This window comes from Amphiura filiformis, chromosome 18 (assembly GCF_039555335.1).
Source record: "Amphiura filiformis chromosome 18, Afil_fr2py, whole genome shotgun sequence".
NCBI lineage: Eukaryota > Metazoa > Echinodermata > Ophiuroidea > Amphilepidida > Amphiuridae > Amphiura > Amphiura filiformis.
In genome coordinates this window covers 15,041,754-15,062,464 of record NC_092645.1, presented here as the reverse complement: position 1 = coordinate 15,062,464, position 20,711 = coordinate 15,041,754, and the positions used below count along the sequence as shown (strand labels likewise).

General features: G+C 36.2%; 1 protein-coding gene across 2 annotated transcripts in view; it reads right to left on the bottom strand.

The window, feature by feature from the left end:
• LOC140139911 (carnitine O-palmitoyltransferase 1, liver isoform-like) overlaps positions 1-20,711 on the bottom strand; it is a 62,947-nt gene that overhangs the window by 18,176 nt on the left and 24,060 nt on the right. For both annotated transcript variants that reach the window (XM_072161684.1, XM_072161685.1), the window contains exons 3-9: positions 12,127-12,266; positions 8,877-9,048; positions 8,294-8,395; positions 6,723-6,938; positions 3,618-3,925; positions 2,881-2,961; positions 1,448-1,571 (exon numbers count right to left, since the gene is read on the bottom strand). In XM_072161684.1, coding sequence (XP_072017785.1) covers positions 1,448-1,571; positions 2,881-2,961; positions 3,618-3,925; positions 6,723-6,938; positions 8,294-8,395; positions 8,877-9,048; positions 12,127-12,266 — 1,143 coding nt within the window. The remainder of the gene's footprint in view (positions 1-1,447; positions 1,572-2,880; positions 2,962-3,617; positions 3,926-6,722; positions 6,939-8,293; positions 8,396-8,876; positions 9,049-12,126; positions 12,267-20,711) is intronic.

Below are 20,711 nucleotides of genomic sequence, written 5' to 3'. Positions count from 1 at the left end.
TGTAATGCAGGTGGTGTCGTTGCTGCTCTTCTAAATTCATTTTTAAAATGTCCGCCCCAGACCAAGGTGTTCACCACAGCATAGAAATTCCCATTTACATTTAATTTTTTTGACAAAATAATTGCCGGTTCTTCAGAGGGGTGTAAATACTTTTTGGAATATCCCATTGAAACCTTTAGTCTGTAGTATGAATACAAGTCATAAAATCCTATGCAGCAATTACTTGTGAAGTTAACCCCCTGAGCACAACCTGCCGATCTAACATTGCCTCTGATTGGTCAATTACATGATAATTTCACTTTAATCACCAATCAGAATGGAGCTTTGCAAATAATTCACCCCAATTTTTTGCGTGGTGAAATTATTCTAACAATGTTGCCGATTGGTCCAATTGAAAATGAAAACCTCCTTTTGGCCAATCGGCAGGTAGTTCTCATGGGGTTAAGCATCTCACAAAACTCACCTTGTCATTTTGTCTTTTTAACTAGGTAAATGACTGATTGAAATATGTTGTAAGCTTACTTTATGCAAATATGATGGGTCAACCGAAATCAAATCTTCATCTGACAAAAGACACTTTTAAAGGCTCTTACGCCATAAATTTGTATTCGATTTAAGAATGTTGTTACGTAAATGTCATTATACACAATATTAGATTTTAGTCAGGGTTGGGAACTAGCTAGAATACCATGTATTTCATGTTAATGCTATATATACAACATAACAAATGTGAGAATATTAATAACTGGATTGTATATACATGTGACATGTTCTGATCACCCCAAATGCAACTATAGATACTGATTTTCTTTAGAGACAGAAAATCTGAAGTCGCCTTAAATTCCCAAGTTTTCTTAAAATTTCTGTCGGCATGACGTCACACACAATAGATCACTCCATCTCATCGGTTGTTTTTGCTGACATTTGGCTGTTCCATCTTGCGCTCTCAAACACAAAGGGGACACTTACCGTTGTACTCAATGGGGAAATCACAAAATACTTCTTAAAAAAATACCTCTTGGTAGAAACAACAAAAAGGTTGATTTCTTATCAGGGGAATAAACTCCCAATAATTACATTTTTTGTACAACAGGAAAAGCAAATTGGTGTTTTCTATTCAGAGAAAATTTACTGGAACTAAAAAGGCCCTGTACAAATCAATTGGGATTCCCCCGACGGTGTCCCCTTTGACAGATGTGATAAATGGGTATGTGCACTGGATGGAACAACCCCGACCGAGAGAATAACAGGTAACGGAGCTTGTGAAGATTGCAAAATCTAATGCAGGATCTCACTCACCCCACCAAGTCAAAATAAGCTTCAGATGCTTCAAACTTTCAAAACTGACATTCTTAAACAATGAAATATTCTCACTAATCTAAAGTGTTAATCACACAATATTCTTTCACCGCAAAATGAATGTGTACCACTCTCTTAGCCCCCTTACCTGATCATACTCATGTGCTTCATCATCAAGCACAACAACAAATGCTGCAGTCTCAATAGCATGCAATGATACTTTGTTGATTCCTGACGAGAAGAACCGTTGACGAGCCAAGGCCCAAGGAATTCTGCAAACACAACATAGATATACTAAGTTTATTGAATGTTATCATGATTAAAGTGATGTTCACATTTTTTTTGCGATGGTTGACAAATTTTATTTTAGAATGAGGGCTCATACCTAATTACCAGTACCTAATTATAACCAGTGTGCAGCTTTCTTTTTTTACCCAATCTGGGTTGGAAATCCCTCATTTGTCGAGGACACAGTGGCCTTGGACTGAGAGCTTGCTCGACGTGCGTGGGTTCGGGTTCCAGTCCCACCACTGTGTTGCGTCCTTGAGCAAGGAGCTTTGCCTTGCTTGCCTCACCCCACCCAGGTGCAATGGGAAGCTGTTAGGGGTAGTCAGAGTTGTTGTACTGATGAACCCTGCGCCATTTGTAGGCAGCAAACATGGTTCCAACATTTCTAATGATGGCGGAATAAATGTAAAGCGTTTTGAGGCTGTTTACAGCATAAAGCGCTATATAAATATCTAAATTTTATATTTATTTATTCAATGGGGCTAAGCTAATGCGTTGAAGAAAAAACACTAACCACTGACATCAAAATTTTACCTCCGAAAACAGTGAATATTTTTAATTTACCATATTCGTTCCATTAATTGCCCAGGGCTCATAGCAAAGTCATTCTGGGTGGGCAATAATTTTTTATATTGTTGACATAATTGCATACGTAAAAATACATACATAATACTACTGGGGTCCCAAGGAGAAAGGCTTTCCATGCCAGCAACAAATGAAAAAATTGAGGGATGAACAAATGGTTATCAAGTATGGATGAATGTAGAATATATGTGACCAGCTCCAACAAAACCCGGAACATGTCGCCAGGCATGTTTTTGAGTTATAGACCTTTAAAGATGACATTCCCATAAAAAAAATGAAATTTTGGAGTTCATAATTTCATGGTATTTGACCTTGGGACCAAGTGGACTTTCAAATCCTTGAAAGTACTTATTAAAAAGAGGTTTATTTAATCAATAATTAACAGTTGAACAATGATAATCCCTATTCAATCCTGTGTAAAGCAGGAAACAAATTAGCCCATTACTAAGAATAGCAATTGACCAAAAATATGAAGGTATCATTTACAAAACATCCATATCTTGGAAAGTATTGATGCTAAGTATATCATTTTGGTATAATTTTAAAGCTTATTGTCCAGTGCTTGCATTTTTATTCAATTCATGAAATGTCAAAAATTTGACTTGTTCCTGGTTTTGTCAGAACGGGTCACATATGAGCAAAAATGATTTATTGGTTTTTATTGACCAATATATCAATTTTTTAAATCCTGACATTGCCGGTCCTTACCTATCACCTGCTGTTAGCGCTCCTAGATGTTTTTCACCTTCTCCCGGTGGTGTTGGATCATCCAAGATGTACTGAAATTGTCTGCAAGCAAAATGCACAACATCGAAATACATGTTTTAATGGACTCTTCCATCTGAAATCTGCCATATCCTGCGGAAGATTTAAGAAAAGATCTTCCACAGAGGGAGTATGCTTTTCCACCTATAGTGTTAAATTTTGGCTAGCTACAATTATGTGAATTAGACTGCACTAAAGTAACTTTCTACTATATACTTTGGTTTCCTTAATTTCGGTTGGGCTGCAATCGTACCAACAAACTACCCTTGTATATGTGTGTGCATATGTTCTGCGCGATTAACTTTCCCCAGTATATTCGATACTGCACCAGCGATATACACAATTATGTCAGTACCGAACTTCAGATGAACCAAAATTTATCATGGCGATCGTCGTCTCTGCGAGAATGGTGGCAAAACATTTGAATTATTATGACAAACCAATGTTTTTACAAATGAAACTCTATTTTGTGTCCCAATCAATAGCCTTATCCCAATTTTTCTTCTTTTTAACTGAGATTTTGGTATCATTACCCGGTAAAATGCCAGAGAATATGTTTCATTTAGATGGTGCGAGCAATACAACTCAAAAACATATTGTTTTAATGGTAGTCCTCAAGGTAAGATAGAAAACAGAACATGACAAAATTGGACCATGCCCATTCAACAAATTCAACTTACTTTTCCAATTCGCCAGGTGTCAACATCCTGCCATTAATCTGGAAAAACAACTTATAAAATCGCCCTTCATGGAAAACGGCAACATGCCGTGCCTGCGTGAAGTGAACCAGCTTGTCCGTCTCTAAACCAGGAATACGTGTCGTGTTGAAGAGGCGCTCATACTGCCATGAGCATAGCGGTATGAGGTTCTGGAGCATGATAGGTTGAAGTGTTTCACGGTCTATGGCACGTCGGAAGGTGAGCAGACCCATGGTCATGTTGGCAGCTCTGGAGGCCTGTTTGAAAGTTGGCTTCATTGCAATTGCATCCTGAAAGCAAAGTTGTTGTTTTTTATCAATATCATATCATTGACGTACAGTTAAATAATGAATAATTGACCCTCATCAGGGACACCACATAAAATGGTTCTGAAAGTGAAGTAATTTTTCTTCAATATATCATTGACATACAGTATAAATAATAAAGGACCTAAAATTGACCCTTGGGGGACACCACATACAATAGCTTCATTACAATTGCATCCAAAAAGCTTTTTTTTTAATATCATGTCAAAGAAATTCAGAATTAGCCTAAAATTGACCCTTGGGGACACCACATAAAGTAGTTTCATGGCAATTGCATCCTGAAAGTGAAGTAATTTTTCTTCAATATATCATTGACATACAGTTTAAATTATTAAGGTCCCATAATTGACCCTTGGGGACACCACATAAAATAGCTTCAATGCAGTTGCATCCAGAAAGTAATTTTTTTCAATATCATATCATTGACATACAGTACTAGTATCAGCCTATAATTGACCCTCAGGGGAAGCCACATACATGTAAAATAGTTTCATTGTAATTGCATCCTGAAAGTGAAGTAATTTTTTTTCAATATATCATTGACATACAGTTTAAATAATAACGGACCTAAAATCGACCCTTGGGGGACACCACATACATATTTCTTTTAATATCATGTCAATGAAATACAGAATCAGCCTAAAATTAACCCTTGGGGGACACCACATAAAGTAGTTTCATGGCAATTGCATCCTGAAAGTGAAGTAATTTTTCTTCAATATATCATTGACATACAGTTTAAATAATAAAGGACTTAAAAAGGACCCTTGGGAGACACCACATAAAATTGCAAATTTTGAAAGTGTAAAATATTGCAAGGCATGAAATGTCCACATGTATGAAAATAGCAGCAAAATTGCATGTGACATGGATTTTAAGACATTTTCATGCTCCAAAATTATCAAATATCTGTTTTTCTATCTGGACCTTAAAAGAAAAAATTTCAGTTTCGTGAAAATTAAATGCCGAAATTTCATACTGTGTGCCACTAATAAATTCGGGAAACTGGCATCTGTTTTGATCATGAAATGAAAAGAATGAAATTCATATTATTGGAATAAATTAAATTAAAAATATATGTTAATAGCACCCCAAGTTGCAGTTTATACAGTTAATTGAATAAAAATTACTACAAAAAGGTAGAAAAAGACGAAATTTTTTTTTACAGAAAAGAAAATCTAAGTTAAAAATAGCTACAAATATATATGTGTATATATATATTAGTGTGATAGCTGTAGATGTTGTAAAGGTCTAGAATTGAAACTTATGTAATGTTTTGTTAGAAATGATCACATCAAACAACCAGTTTCAAATGACACAGTAAAGCGCATTGGAGCAACAAAAAGCTCAATTTGTCATTTTGTATAAATCTAATATTTTATCATGTAACCTGCACAAATCAAATCATATAGAATTGTGTGGTGTATCAAAATGTACAGAATAAATCTCACCGAGTTTTAATATCATTGAGTTATTGTCTTATAGTGTAATAGTACTATGCGAGCAGCAAGCAAGGGTGAAATCACAGCTTTCCCTACCAGGACTCATTTTGGGGAAAAGTTGAGCCCTGATTCACCTGAATTTAGCTGGAACTGGACTTCCTTTGGGCTTTTAATGGGACTCAGTTTTGTTTGCATGCTTTTAAGAAATTTAAAAATATTTTAAAGAAATACTATCTAGAAACACCATTGCCAGCATGGGTGAAATTCAAGACGGTGGTCGTGCTGCAGATCGGACAAGCTTAAATAAGGCAAAATACTGCCATATTATGACCTCTGTGGCAAATACCAAGAAAAGTTGTCAAAATATTAGGGCACCCTATTTTGTTGATATGAAAATAAGCTTGATTTTTTCAGTTCCATAGAATTTTCTATGTATCATAGAATTGACCTTTTTTTAATAAATAAAAGCTAACGGTTATTTTGTGCCAGACAGATCTATCATCTCATTCATTCATTAAATTATTTATTTCCACAATAGAGTTATTTCCACATTCTTAGTCCGCTCATTCTAGAGAGGATCACACACTTCAAATCAGTCAGAGCATTAAGCTTACAAATGTGTGACCAGGGTGTATTGTTACACACACATAGAGAAACCTAAAATCTGTACACAGGATTGTTTGTAATTTCTGTATAAATTGTGCACTATAATAAAATGATAAATTGCGTAAAGAAAGCGGGGCAGAATATAAACATAGGAATATAAAAATGAATGAGAGTGGTTGCCATGGGGGAAGCATTGCTATCATTTTATAGGTCAAAAAATATGGGTGACCTACAAGCTTTGCATGAAAAAAGGTAATTATATTTTTGTTCATGGCCTTTTTTTACAAACTCTGAAAATCTGGTAATTTCAACTTTTTACGTGCTAGTGGAAGCCAAATAATTGGCTAGTCACCAATACAATTCACTAATTCTAATTCTAAAAAGAAGATTCGACAGACTACGAAAATGGGCTATTCCAGTTGAAATCCATACACCCCTATGGAAGACATTATAACCTCCATTTCCCACACAGCGGGTGTGAATTTCAAAATGGGGTTACCTAAATGGGTAACTCCATCTGAGTTCTACACCCCCTGTGTAGGAGATTAAGGTCATGTCTTCCATAGGGGTGTATGGATTTCAACTGAATACCCTAATACTACCTTTCCTATGATTACCATGATCATGAAATGAGAAAGCAGAGATGACCAAAATCAGTAAAACGTTCATATTACCCCTTTCAGAAACGAATCTAAATCATAAGAGCATAGTACCATTCCATAATAGTTGCTGTTGACCATGATTGGAGAGCGCCCTCTCAGGTACACATATTCCTCCCACCAATCGCTGACGTAGTTGGATGACCATAGCCATTTCAGCCAGAGGTAGCGTTGTAGTTTGGGTCCCAGGTTAGCTTTGAAGTCCTTGACGAGACCGTCCATCCTCTTGTATCCCTCTTCATCCAATAGGCCTTCTACTGATCTTAAATACTAAAAGGAAAACAATATATTAGGGTGGCAGTAGCAAGGTTTGACCCTGGCTCTACTCTGCTACATGCGCACCAAAGAAGGTAGACCCTTTGCCCATAGGGATAGACCTGAGACAAGAATACCAAAAGAGATCGGAAGCATATGATAGTCTGAGCCCATTCATCGCTGTGTGCAACGTCCGGTTAGGCATTGTTATTTAAATAATGTGCTTCACTTGACCGATCGCCAATCCATTTCCGTTTCAATAACGAATTGTACTTAATGTGCATGAGCAGACAAATCAGACTGTCGATGAGCAAGGTCGACAGGTAGAGCCTGTTTATTTTTTTCCTTGGGCGGTAGTAAACAATTAAGGTTCATATTTTCCTTTAAAAATTTCATTAGGTACCCATTTTCTTTGCAAACAAGAGCAAAGATAGTTGAACTTCTTCAAATTGTTTTTCTCTTCCCTAATAACAAAGACTATCCTATCTTTGATAATAATAATCAAACGATGGTAGCGTTTTCACTATCACTACCAGCGTCCAGTCTTGGCTTGCGACGTAGCGACAAAGTTGCCTTCAGGTCAACACTTGCGACTTGATGCTAGCGATTTATCAATCAGATGTCGCCAATCATTTATGATAAGCGACTGAAGTTACATCACACACACAAAAAAACTTCTCTCTAGGACTGTTGTCGACAAGGCTGTTGTCGACAAAGACAAGTCATTAAAAATATTAGAGATAAGCTTAAGATCAGCATTATTTACCATGAAATTATTATATTCTAGGTATAAAAAAGGTAATAATTGAGCATAAGATTACAATGATATGGGATTAACCGACTTCATTTTGTAGTGGTGATTTACCGATTTGATTACGTGTAGTTGACGGTAATATTTTGATATAAATAAACAATGCATAACATGGTCTTTATACTTATATGGACGTTATTGATGGATTGCTTTGTCGACAACTTGCGATGTCGGATCTTGAGATATAATGATTGTCGACAATGAAAGTTCTACTCGACAACAGCCCTACTACCCTCCTACCTATTGCCTGGTATGATATGCCCCTTTAGGGGCAAGCATGGCCCGAGTTACCTTTTTGGGGGCACACCAGGCCAAAATTTGCGAGGCCCCCAAACTCACCGTGAGGAAGGCATTTGCACTTAAGTGCCCAAGTTTTGGTTTCGGTCTAAGATCGACAGTGGCAGTGGGAGCATTACAATTTAGGGAGATGAGCATAAATTTTACCAGGACATTTGCACGCGAAGTGCACAATTTTTTTTAAATAAAAAAAGGAAGATGCATGGGGCAATATGGGGGCCCCCACAATTAGGGGGCCCTGGACCCTGCCCCATCTACTTACCCGTGTCATTGTATCATCTAATGAAGGCAATGGTAGATTAGGCAGTGAGTTCTGGTAGCTGTATAGGAGTGGCTTCCTTCCACAAAACACCTTGGTTAATAACTGAGTGAAAATAGTAAAAGATTTATCAATGTTGTACACAATGTACATTATATTTATTGATAACTTTAGACCAAGGGCATGCAGTGTTGCCAAACCCGCAATTTTGTAGCCCTATTGGCAGGCATAAGACTACAGGCAAAAGACTACACTTTCCTAAAAAACAACCAAAAACAGGCTGATATTGAATAAAGTTGCAGAAATTTTGATTAAAAAAACTGATTTTAGTTTTGAAACTGAAAATTCTGATGCCTGTATTGGGCAACTTTTGAAGATTTTCCCTGCAATTTTTGACAATTTCCTTTCCCATAGAAACCAATGGTTAAGAAAACATTGGGCAACTGTTGGCTCAAGCAACTTCCGCTAGTTTCCTATCCCATAGAAACCAATGGATAGGAGAAAAATTGAGTGACTTTTTGATTATTGGAGCCCCAATTCACACTATTAAGCTAACCACACCTATCAAAACAGACAATAATCTTACCATCCAGAGTTTAGTTATGAGGGACATCTTGCCTCTGGGTTCATACATAAATCTCCGATAGGACAGCAATATCTTGAGTGTATATCGCATTATGTATATGATAGCTAACCATAGTAGTGTGCTGAATATAATAGTTGATACATAGGTCGATGTTGGTGGTTCAAAATAGCCCCTGAAAAAGAAAAGAAAATTACAGTTAGGTGACAACAAAGAATGATGTTCTATGGGTCCAACACAACAACCAATAGTTTGTATTTTTGTGATTTTTTATTAAGTTTAGCTGTAGAAAATTAAAGCGACCAATTTGTTGGCTTAAAGAGGAAGGCCCCGTCAGAGCAGTACTTCTGGGTAAAGCAAACCTGCCTGGTTATCAAATTAATTAGTGACAAGCTCATCTCTGAATTTGGCAGGTGCTAACTGATGTTTTAATGTTATTGCATCAATTAGCACCTGTAAAATTCAGAGATAACCTTGTCACAGATTAATTTGATAACCAGGCAGGTTTGTTTCACCCCAGAAGAACTAATTACGTTGGGCTTCCTCTTTAAGGGGTCGGGCTGTATTGTCTCAAATATCTCCGAAATGGGAGAAAACTGCCATGTTTGCTGTGAAATTTTGCCTAGCAATATCTATCTCAGGTGCAAAATTTATGGTGCACATTAAAGAATGAAGTCTTTAGATTAATATTTTATCAATCTTAATATTATTAGTTGATAGGAAATTCTTCAAATATGCCTGTACATATAACGACGCATAACAGCCCACACAGTTTTTTATAGGTGAACTTTTTTCGAGCAGTCCGTGTTGGACGATGACCCTATCTTTTTGCTGAGGTATTTACAGGACCTTGATATAAGAATTATGATAGATATAAATTTGCGACTTCGAATGGAACGAAGGCATGTTTGAAGCTTCGTCAATACACAAAAATACTACCTGATTTTACACTCTAAATCGACCACTGTCTGGCGCATGTTATTTTGTTACTCTAAATTCAACAAAATTCCAATTTTTCAGGCAAAAAGACTTCTAGAGATACCATCCTACATGTCCATGTTCGATTTATGGTAATACAATTAACCAATTTTTAAATATCAATTTGTTTAGATTCACGGAAGCCATATTTTGTACATTTTCGACAGTAACGAGTTAACGCCAATTTTGGTACAAATTTGTCAGTTTTGCCAAAGTTATTTATCCGGTTAACTAACGAATACCAAGGTTCATAGGCGAGCTAATAGCGCTATGTTATTTAACTACTTTTACTTACGATTATTATCATGCTTCCGTTTGAGAACAAATTAATATAATTACTTATGGGTCTCCAACTTCCCCTGTCTTCAAGCTTCTTCACACGACTATAATTGAAGACCGAATTGAAAAGACTAGTTTGCGTATGACGCCCTGTCAACCGGCCCAAAAATGCTGTACTGCGGAGGTCAGCAACCATCATGTCTCGCCTTTGCCCTGACGTCAGACGCAAACTAGTCTTTTTTAATTCGGTCTTCAATTATAGCCATGTTTTATGGAGTGTTGCCAGGCAAGTCAAAAGCAAATTGGGACAAATCGGCACTAAATATGGCCCGTAACTACATCAATATATCACCCAAATGTCCATGTTAATTAGGGTACAATGTTAATGTAAATAAATTGTAATATACAATTTTAAAACAGTGTTTAAAATGTTCTAAGGTGCGTATGCGCCGATTCTTTCTCCCGCTTGAGTTTTAATGTATATACCTATAATGTATTGACAATCAATTCATAAGAAGCCCAAAGTTAATACCAACACTGCAGCGCTGGAAACACGGTCAATTCTGTGAAAGGATTTGTCATGAAATCGTTCCGCTTGATTTATCAGGTCTATTAATGTGACAAAGGAACAGGTCTCTAGTTTGATTCCACAACCATTCAAACCGATCTCATGTTTTATTGTATCATGGTGTATTAAAACAGGAAGGCTATGTCATAAATGGACCGGAACAATATAACAATTACACTGTCACCTGTGTTGAAGGACGGTTCTAAGATACAGGGTGTTCCAGAATGATCTATACCGTGTTTGAAAACATTAATCAACATTGTATTTAATTTGAGTACGGTACGTGAAATACAATGGCATAAATGTCACCTAGTTATTGTGTTACTTTCATTGCAAAACCTTCATTCGTTTTGGCGTGATATTGCATATTCTTAAAACTGGATGTTTTGCATGTGTAAAAATTGTGTAAAACTTACAGCGCAAAGGCTTCATAAGCACAAGACATTGCTGCTTTATCACTATCGCGTAGGCCTACTTTGCAATTATGTGTAGAAATCATACAGTTGTCATAGGAGATACACCAAATTTGGCACAGATGTAGAGCTTGAAACACTGAATAATTCTTGATATTGGATTAAGTGACCTTTTTCATGTATTTTCAATATTACGAGGGCTCAGAGCAAGAACAAGCTATGTCCACAATTACATGTTACTCATTTCGGCAACAAATGGATGGTTAATTCTGCACTCCATAATAAATGTAAGTGACACCCTGTAGCTTAAGATGACAGCGAGACAGGTTTCTAGATCGATTCCACGACCAGTCATACCTATTACCTGTTTTATTGTTACCTTATGGAGGCCAGACTTTTATTTGAATGATAATGGCTCTGTCACGCCCGTATTGAATACCCTCTGTGCGGAATGTTACATCACAATTCAGTATAATTATTCAAGGTTGGTACGCGTGTCTGTCATCGACTTGACAACAGGCACACCGGTACAAACATTTTGTAAATCGTGGAAAGTCGATTTATGCAAAATGATCAAAAAATTATACTTTTAGGTGTTATTCTGTTAGTTTCTGTTTGGCAAATCATAAATGCGTACGTGTTTTGGTCAAAATGGCAATAATCTTATTTTTACCCCTACCCACCTGATATAGCTTTACACAACCCTTAAGTGGACAACATTGACAAACTTTTTTTGAAAAAAACTTTTTAATTTATCTCAGAACAGAGTGCATTGTAGGCAATTAATATGCATGGAGATGAACAAGCATGGTACTCGCACAGTATTCACTCGGTCGGACATCCGGGAACATTGTCCCCTTCGCACAAGCGCGTGCATAGCAACCAGCTCGAGAAAGGGGAACTGCGCATGCGCACACTGGTTTTACAAAGCTATTTCCCTTGAAAAGGCTCTATTAACAAGACATTAAAAATCACATTGAATGGGTGTACACAGATGAAAATGTTGTTCACTTACGATGGCAATAGATTGTCTTCTGTTTTCTGCACCAGTGATACAGCCAGCCCCATACCTCCTAATAGACAGCCTGTCACTAACGTCAATACTGCTAACCAACTAAGAGGACTAGCTGGGTAGGTGGTCGTATGCAGGTGATTCTAACAAAGAAAATGTGAACATATTGAAACTTTTTATTAGTTTTATCAATAATATAAGCAAAAAAAGGCCCTACAGTTTGTCCACTCTAAAGTACAAAATACCAACGCGCGTGTATACAGCCCGTAAACAGTGCAAAGTGCTGCGTCTATGCTGCAGGTATGCAAGCCTTCAAAGTCGGTACAATGTGTGCATCCGCATCTGTACTTCATGGTAGACTAACTGTAGGTCTGCTATGCACAGGCATAAACCCACAAGCCTTAGCTCACTTTCGCTGACCACTATAGCTCCAAACACACCATAGAAAACCATTTGGCAACTATCAGGGACTTACAGCAAAGAAATGTGTGCCCTATTCATACCACAATACACCATTGTAGCCAGGATCAGCTCCCAGAGTTCTCATACAGGTAATCGAGACAATGACGAAGTTAGTTCCTTTTTAAAGGAAATTTCAGTTGAGCTCAATTATTCCATGAGAACAAACAAAGACTACCCTAGGGACTCAAACTCACAAACACTAACGTACTGGAGTCTTGATGCCCATTGTTCATTCTGTTGCCACTTGCTGGTAACTAATGAGCACTTCCAAATGATTTCAAATTTCTTTTTTCCTTCTTCCTTCAAACGGTAAGGTCTGAAGCTGCATCCCATAAAAGAGCTCCGTACACATGGTTATAGCCACGCCAACCGGCACAGACCGGCGCAGACCGGCACTGAAAAAAACGTTTAATTTTTTGAAAAATATTTTCTCCCCCCCCCCAAAAAGAAATTTTGAGGGTATACCTCCTAGCATATTCCCTGATCCCTCATGTTCGCTAAAGAGATTGTGCCCCAAGCCAGTGCTCTAATTGGATAGTAAAATTCGCCGGCACTCAACTTGGGCTAACTATAACCCTGTCCGTACATGTATGCCTCTATTCAGTCCTGTGTTTGTGTTAGTGTAAGAAGGCTCCACCTGCTGCCAGGTATCATATTTAGACACATGTTCATTCCTCCAAATGTTTAGTGCAAGCAAGCTCCATCTGTAATAACAGCCAGGTGTCATATTTCTAGATGGTCGCGCGTTTTGAGCTCGCCTCCCAGAAAGGGTGGTGCTGTTACGCTTTTTGGTATCAAGCTGTTGTAATTCTTTCTTTTTTAAAAAACTACAAAAGCTATTCCAACATATTTGGTATCATTTTAAAGCTGTATTAATATGCCACATGCCTGCAAAGTGGCATTGGTCTAGCTTATACTGAAGTGGAGATATAGCTATTTGAAGTTTGAAGACCAAGGGTGGTGCAGGAAGCGGCGCCACAGGAAGCGGCGCCGCCTGTACAAACTCAATAGGGAAATTTTATTTTAAACCCTCAAATATGAAATTTGAAATTTTTTGATATTAATTTGTGGTGCATTACCTCTTTTTGGGTATAAAAATAAGCTTAGATTACTCTTCTTCAAGATTCACTGTTTTAGCCTTACTTTAGGTCAGATTAAAGGACTTTAATTCAAGATGCATCGCATGATCTCATGCTTGTCTCCTATCTTTTACACACAATTTTGTAAAACACTAACATTTTGATAACGGCGACATATAAGCTCAGATAAATTGCCACATATCTTAAGAGGTATTCATCCTAGGGTAGCAAAAGTATACATTTTTTTAAAGCTGTTGAACCAGAGAATTCAAATATGCTAATCAAATTGGTATAGGATGTAATCTAAATAAGTATCAGTACATAGTAGTTCATTTATATTAAGCAAAATTCTAGTTCATTTTTCAACAAATTTTGATTGCTCAGATTTAAATTTTTAAAATCATAAACCTCAAACAATTGTATTTTGCTGTAAGGGTCCACCCCTGGACTGCAAGAAAATAGCATTACAACTGATGTAGGGTCACCACAGAAAAATACAAGACATGAAAACCTTGTATACCTTGAAACACAAAATGTTACCCACTTTTATGTATGTAACTTAAGCACCTTATACCTGGTGTTCATTTTGAGTTCATATTTGAATTCCCTGAGAAATTTCCTACAAGAAAATGTATACTTTTACTATGCTAGGGGGTATACTTCAGAAATATGAATAATGAAAGCAATATTCATGGCGTGAAAACCAAAATCGCCATGTAACGCAAAAGGAGGCGAGTATAAAACACATGACCATATGTGTACATTGTACAATATATAGAATGACTATATAGATGAGTTAACATCTGACGTCAATGCCTGGCAGTATGCGCTCTAGGGTGGTTCTTATTTTACAAAAGTCTGAAATTCCATGCTCCTACCCCTTAGAATGGTTCAGTTGGATGAAAAACTTATTCTGTAAAATTTTCAGGAAGATCGGACAATATTTACTGGTAGCCCAAGAGCCTCCAATATGGTGACCCCTGTCGTGATTATTGGTCATCGGACATTTTTGAGCAATTTTAGGGAGTATATTTTCAAAATAGAGTGTCTCTTGATATTCAATCTTTCTAAATGCATTAACAGTAACTAGTTTAACATGTATATAACAAAAGGTGCCTTGTATTTACTTCCATTGTTGTTTTAAACTCGACTAGATATGGGACTTCGTGTATGCTAATACTCCTAAATACCGGTCCTCTGCCATTTTCAAGCATTTGTAAGGGGTCTAATATAAAAAATAGAGTGTCTCTTGATACCCAATCTTTGTAATTGCATTAACAGTAACTAGTTTAACATGTGTATAACAAAAGATGTCTTGTATTCACTTCCATTGATTTTTTAAACTCAACTAATTATGGTAGTTTGTGCCGTGAGTACTCCTAAATACCGGTCAACAGCCATTTTCGAGCAACTTTTATAAGGGGTTTATTTTCAAAATAGAGTGTTTTTTGATACTGAATCTTTGTAATTGCATTAACACCAACTACTAAAACATATGTATATAACAAAAAATGTCTTGTAATCACTTGCATTGTTGTTTTAAACGCAACCAAATAGCAGTTATGTGCCGTGAGAACCTAAATACGGACTGGTCATCAGCCATTTTCAAGGGGGTCTATTTTCCCAACAGGGTGTCTCTTGATACTCAATCTTTGTAATTGTATTAACAGTAACTAGTTTAACATATCTATAACAAAGGCTGTCTTGTATTTACTTCCAATGTTGTTTTAAACTCAACCAGATATGGCAACTTGTGCCGTGAGTACCCCTAATGGTCGTCAGCCATCAATTTATGGGGGATTTTCCCAATAGAGTATCCATTGATACTCAATCTTTGCAATTGCATTAAAAGCAACTGAACTAGTTTAACATAACAAAACTGTTCTGTATTCACATTCATTGTTCTAACCCAAATAACAGTCTGTGCTGACTGTCAGACTGATGATTTCCACCCCCTCAAGAAAGTCATCACCATGATCACGGCTGGTCCAAGTTTCTGGTTCATGATCCATAAAGTCAGCTGATAATACCCAACTTCTCCAAGAGTCTTAACTGGTATTCTGTGTGACAAAGTCTTCCAGTCGACTATCTGAAATTAGCCGTGCAGCAACTTTGATGCGCTTGAGCGTTTCATTCTCACCCTCCCGCTTTGCATTGATTTTACCATTTCACATTTTGTGGCCACTGGAGCGATGGGATCGAAGAACCAAGGCTGCTCTAGAAAGATACCACAGGTGGAGACTTTACTTGGCAGATGTTTTAATATAGAGACATTTGCAGGCTGTCTTGTTGCTGTTAATGCCTATTACAAAGAGATTGAAGAACTACCATATCTGGTTGAGAATAAAACAACAATGAAAGTGAATACAGGACATTATCTTTTGTATAATGTTAAGTTATTTGATGTTTAAAATGCAATTACAAAGATTGAGTATCAAGAGACACTCTATTTTGAAAATAGGCCCCCCTTATAGTTGCTCGAAAATGGCTGACGACCGCCATATTTTAATACTCACAGCACAAACTACCATATCTGGTTGAGAATAAAACAACAATGGAAGTGAATACAAGACATCTTTTGCTATCTAGATATGTTTACTGTTTGCTGTTAATGGAATTACCCCGGGGGAATTACAAAGATTCAGTATCAAGAGACACTCTATTTTGAAAATAAACCCTTATAAAAGTTGCTCGAAAATGGCTGTTGACTGATATTTAGGAGTACTCACAGCACAAACTACCATATTTAGTTGAGTTTAAAAAATCAATGGAAGTGAATACAAGACATCTTTTGTTATACATATGTTAAACTAGTTACTGTTAATGCAATTACAAAGATTGGGTATCAAGAGACACTCTATTTTGAAAATAGGGCCCCCTTATAGTTGCTCGAAAATGGCTGACGACCGGCCATATTTTAATACTCACAGCACAAACTACCATATGGGTGTTTATATAAATATGGAGGCCAGAGTGTGACATTGGGACCAAATTTTCAAATTGGGTTAATGAGAATTTTGTTTTCATTATTTTACACCCTGAGACCCATATTTCACACAAAAATAATCCGCTTTAATGAAACATAATCCCTATTTGGACAGCAACACAATAAAGTGAGACATAAGACACAAATTAACACCTGTAACAATGACACCAAATTGTTTATTTGTCTTGGAGCTGTAACAAATGTATAGTTGAGGTATGATAATGATTTGCTGGTTTTTAACAAATGTTATCGACATCTTTACTTTGGAAAAAAAAAGATCCTTAATCCTTTGACAATACTTGTGAAAAATGAGAACTTAATGTCCCAATATTTTGTCAAATTACGACCGATTCGGGCAATTATGTTTCAAAATTACTGTAATGTATACCAAAGTATTATATATCCTTGCTTTGAAAAGAAGTTTAATAATCAAGGATGCATTCATTAGTGATTGGCAAGATTCAAAAATACTACTACAATGTCATAAATATATCCAATGCTCAATGTTAAAAACATTAACACCTGTAACGCTGACACTGGTGTCACTGTTACAGAGTGACATCATGAACTACATAAGCTATCTATCTACACTACCTATTATAATAGCAAGTCCAAAACTAAGTAATATTATGTGAGAAATGTGTAACTAAACAATATTATATTAGTTAACATGCTCAATAATGTAAAATACAAACAAAGTGGCCAGAACTTCTACCTGGGGATGATATAAGTTTCCAAATATTTATTCTAGTTTCCAAATATTTATTCTACAGATCGATGTACATTGCACTATTTAACTTTGATTAAATTTCAGAATAGTTGAATACTTCAAAGATTTATTTTCCTCATTGATAAATGTAGTTATTTTGCTCAGTTTGACTATGGTTCCTCTCAGCAAGCCAAGCTATTACATCTTGTGTTATCTTTAATCACACCTGTAACGCTGACACCAAAGTAGTACCGGTACCGCTGACATTAAAGTACAATGTAGTACCACAGAATGCAAGGAAATGCGTAACCACATCAGGGCGGAATTATTTTCACAAGACTATTTTCTGACTGAGCAACATTATACATAATTTTAACTATTGTATGGTTACTTATCATTTCGCATGTAACACTGACACCAAGCCTTAAATTTAGTGAGGGTTGGCTTGATGCATCAAAGTTGAAAGACATTTAGAGAAGTTAAAATGTTACAGCATCATGTTACTCAAGATATTATTCAAAGTAGAACTGAATCATTCAGGTGGTTAATAAACTTAATTTTGCTGTTTTCTGCAAGTGACATATCTTGTAGCTTCTTGTTAAACATTGTAATGTTGATGTAGAAACTTAAATAAAAACAACAGTTTGCTTTATTATACTAATAAAACACCACATTTGGGTTAGGCCTATCTATAATAACTTGTATGAAATATTTCAACACTTGTTTCAAAATAATCATTAACATGGAAAGATAAAATCCACCTAAAACTATACTTATACCTTCTGCAGGTATTGTAATTTTGGCTTCAAAGAAAAAAAAACCCAAATTTTGCCCAACCGACCCTACTTGAAGTTGAAAGGTCCGCCCTCCCATAAAAGTAAAACAGGGTGGTTTTTTTCGTTGCATTATATATCATATTTGTCTAATTAATTAAATAGCTATCAATGTAGCACAATATTGTGCAGTTGTTTACTACAAAGAGTGCAACTTTCCACCATGGTGAACACTGAACAGGTATGCAAAGAAAACTAATGGATTTGGAAAGTTGAATTGTCATGAAGCTAAAGGGGGGGACAAAATGTTAGAAGTTCAAATTGGATTAAAAGAAAAGCAAATATTCTTATTTGAACATAAACATGATAAGTAATAAATATAATAAATAAATAATATCAATAATTATCAATGCTTTGTAAAAAAAGTGCAGTTTCTATGCACGCAAAACAATTTCCCCATCCTATCGCCATGTTTTGACAACAAACACACCCTCTGCTATCAAATGGTCGAGTCCAAAACGATATGGGGTCAAGGTTACGGCGTGATAAATAAACTCTGTATTTGTTGAAACTTGGGCATTTGGCCAACAGTAAGACAGAAATACATTACCCATTTCATTCAATATTAATAAAAATAGAACGAGAAAGCATTGATACACAAATACAAATATTTATCTCTACAAAACCACTGTAAAATAGCTCATATCGAACACGCCGTAACTATGAGATTTGTGTTATGCCAATTTCAGTTACGGATGAAGTTTTCTGTTACCAACTAGTCCGTATTCGGCGATGATCTTTCGTACTAAAATGATGTTTCACAGAAATATTCTGCGAGTCGAATCGCATGAGTTATTCGATCATTATAAAAACAATTATGCATGGAAATTTCCAAGTTTTTTGTCAAGGATAGCCCGAGAAAAATTCAGAATGGCCACACCGTAACACTGACACCAAGTCCGTGTGTTGGAATGTGACATCTTTCTGCGATTTTTCTCGAGTAATTCTTACTTCCAATGCACTACAACGTTTTGTTTAAAGTCTTGGAACTAATTAAATTCAAATTTATCACTAGAAACGTCACAAAACAATAAACACACTAGGGTGGTTCTTAATTTTCAAAAGTCTGAAATACCTTGCTCCCACCCCTTCAAATGGTGATCCTGGATGAAAAACTTATTCTCTGAAATTTTCAGAAATATTGAATATGATTTAGAGGTAGCTCAAGAGCCCTCAATGTGGCCGCGATTTGGCCGAAATTTAGTCGCCGGACATTTTTTAGCAAGTTTGCAAGGGTCTATTTTCAAAATCATGTGTTTCTTGATACTCAGTCTTTGTAATTACATTAACAATAACTAGTTTAACATACCAATAGCAAAAGATGTCTTGTATTTACTTCCATTGTGATTATAAACCAGACCAAAAATGGCATTTCATGCCACGCACTGCTAAAATACTGCTCGTCAGCCTTTTTGAGCAATTATGAGGGCCACTAGTTTTAAAAAAGAGAATATCATGATGCTCAAAACTTTGTAATTGCATTAACATTAACTACTTAAACATATAAATAACATAAAATATCTTGTATTGTCATTCATTATTGTTTTAAACTTAACCAAATATAGTATTTTGTGACATGAATACCCCGAAAATACTGTTTATCGGCCATTTTGGGCAATTTTATAAGGGTCTATTTTCAAAACATAGTGTCTCTTGGCACTGAATCTTTGTAATTGCATTAACATTAAGTAGTTTAACACATATATAGCATTAGATACCTTGTTTTTACTTCTATTATTGTTTTAAAATCAACCAAATATGGTACATTGTGCCATTTGACCCCGAAATACTGCGTGTCAATCGGCCATTTCGAGCAATTTTACAAGGGTCTACTTTCAAAACACAGTGTCTCCTGATACTAAATCTTTGTATTTGCATTTACAGTAACTAGTTGAACACATTTTATAGTACTAGATGTCTTGTATTTACTTCCATTATTGTTTTAAGATCAACCAAATATGATTCTTTGTGCCATGGCCCAAAAACTGTTTGTCAGTAATAGCCATTTTGAGCTTTACATAATGGGGCCTATTTTCAAAACAGAGTGTCTCTTGATAATAAATCTTTGTAATTGCATTAGCAGCAACTTGTTCAACATATTTATAACAAAAGATTCCCCTTAGTTGCTTTCATTAAACTAAGAATCTGCCAAGGTTGACCAGGAGGGTGAAAGTGCATAGGAACAATGCCGGAAACTACGTCACGCTATTGTTCGACCTAGGCTACATATTTTTTAACGCATGCGTGTTCGTCAATACAGCTTTAGTCTCCACCACCTTCGCAACACGGTACGTGGAGTGTCTGGAATCACAATGACGGCGGAGGAGAATACTAGCTGGTCAAACAGTTTAATTTTATCAAGCATATAATACCTGAACAATCACCGTCATTTGATCTATTTACTGCAGAATATACTCAAAATATAATTTTAAAATAGTAAACCTGTTAACTTATATATTTGTGTACTAAAATATAAGGACACGTGAATAAAATCATGTCGAAGACAAAATGGCCGCTAA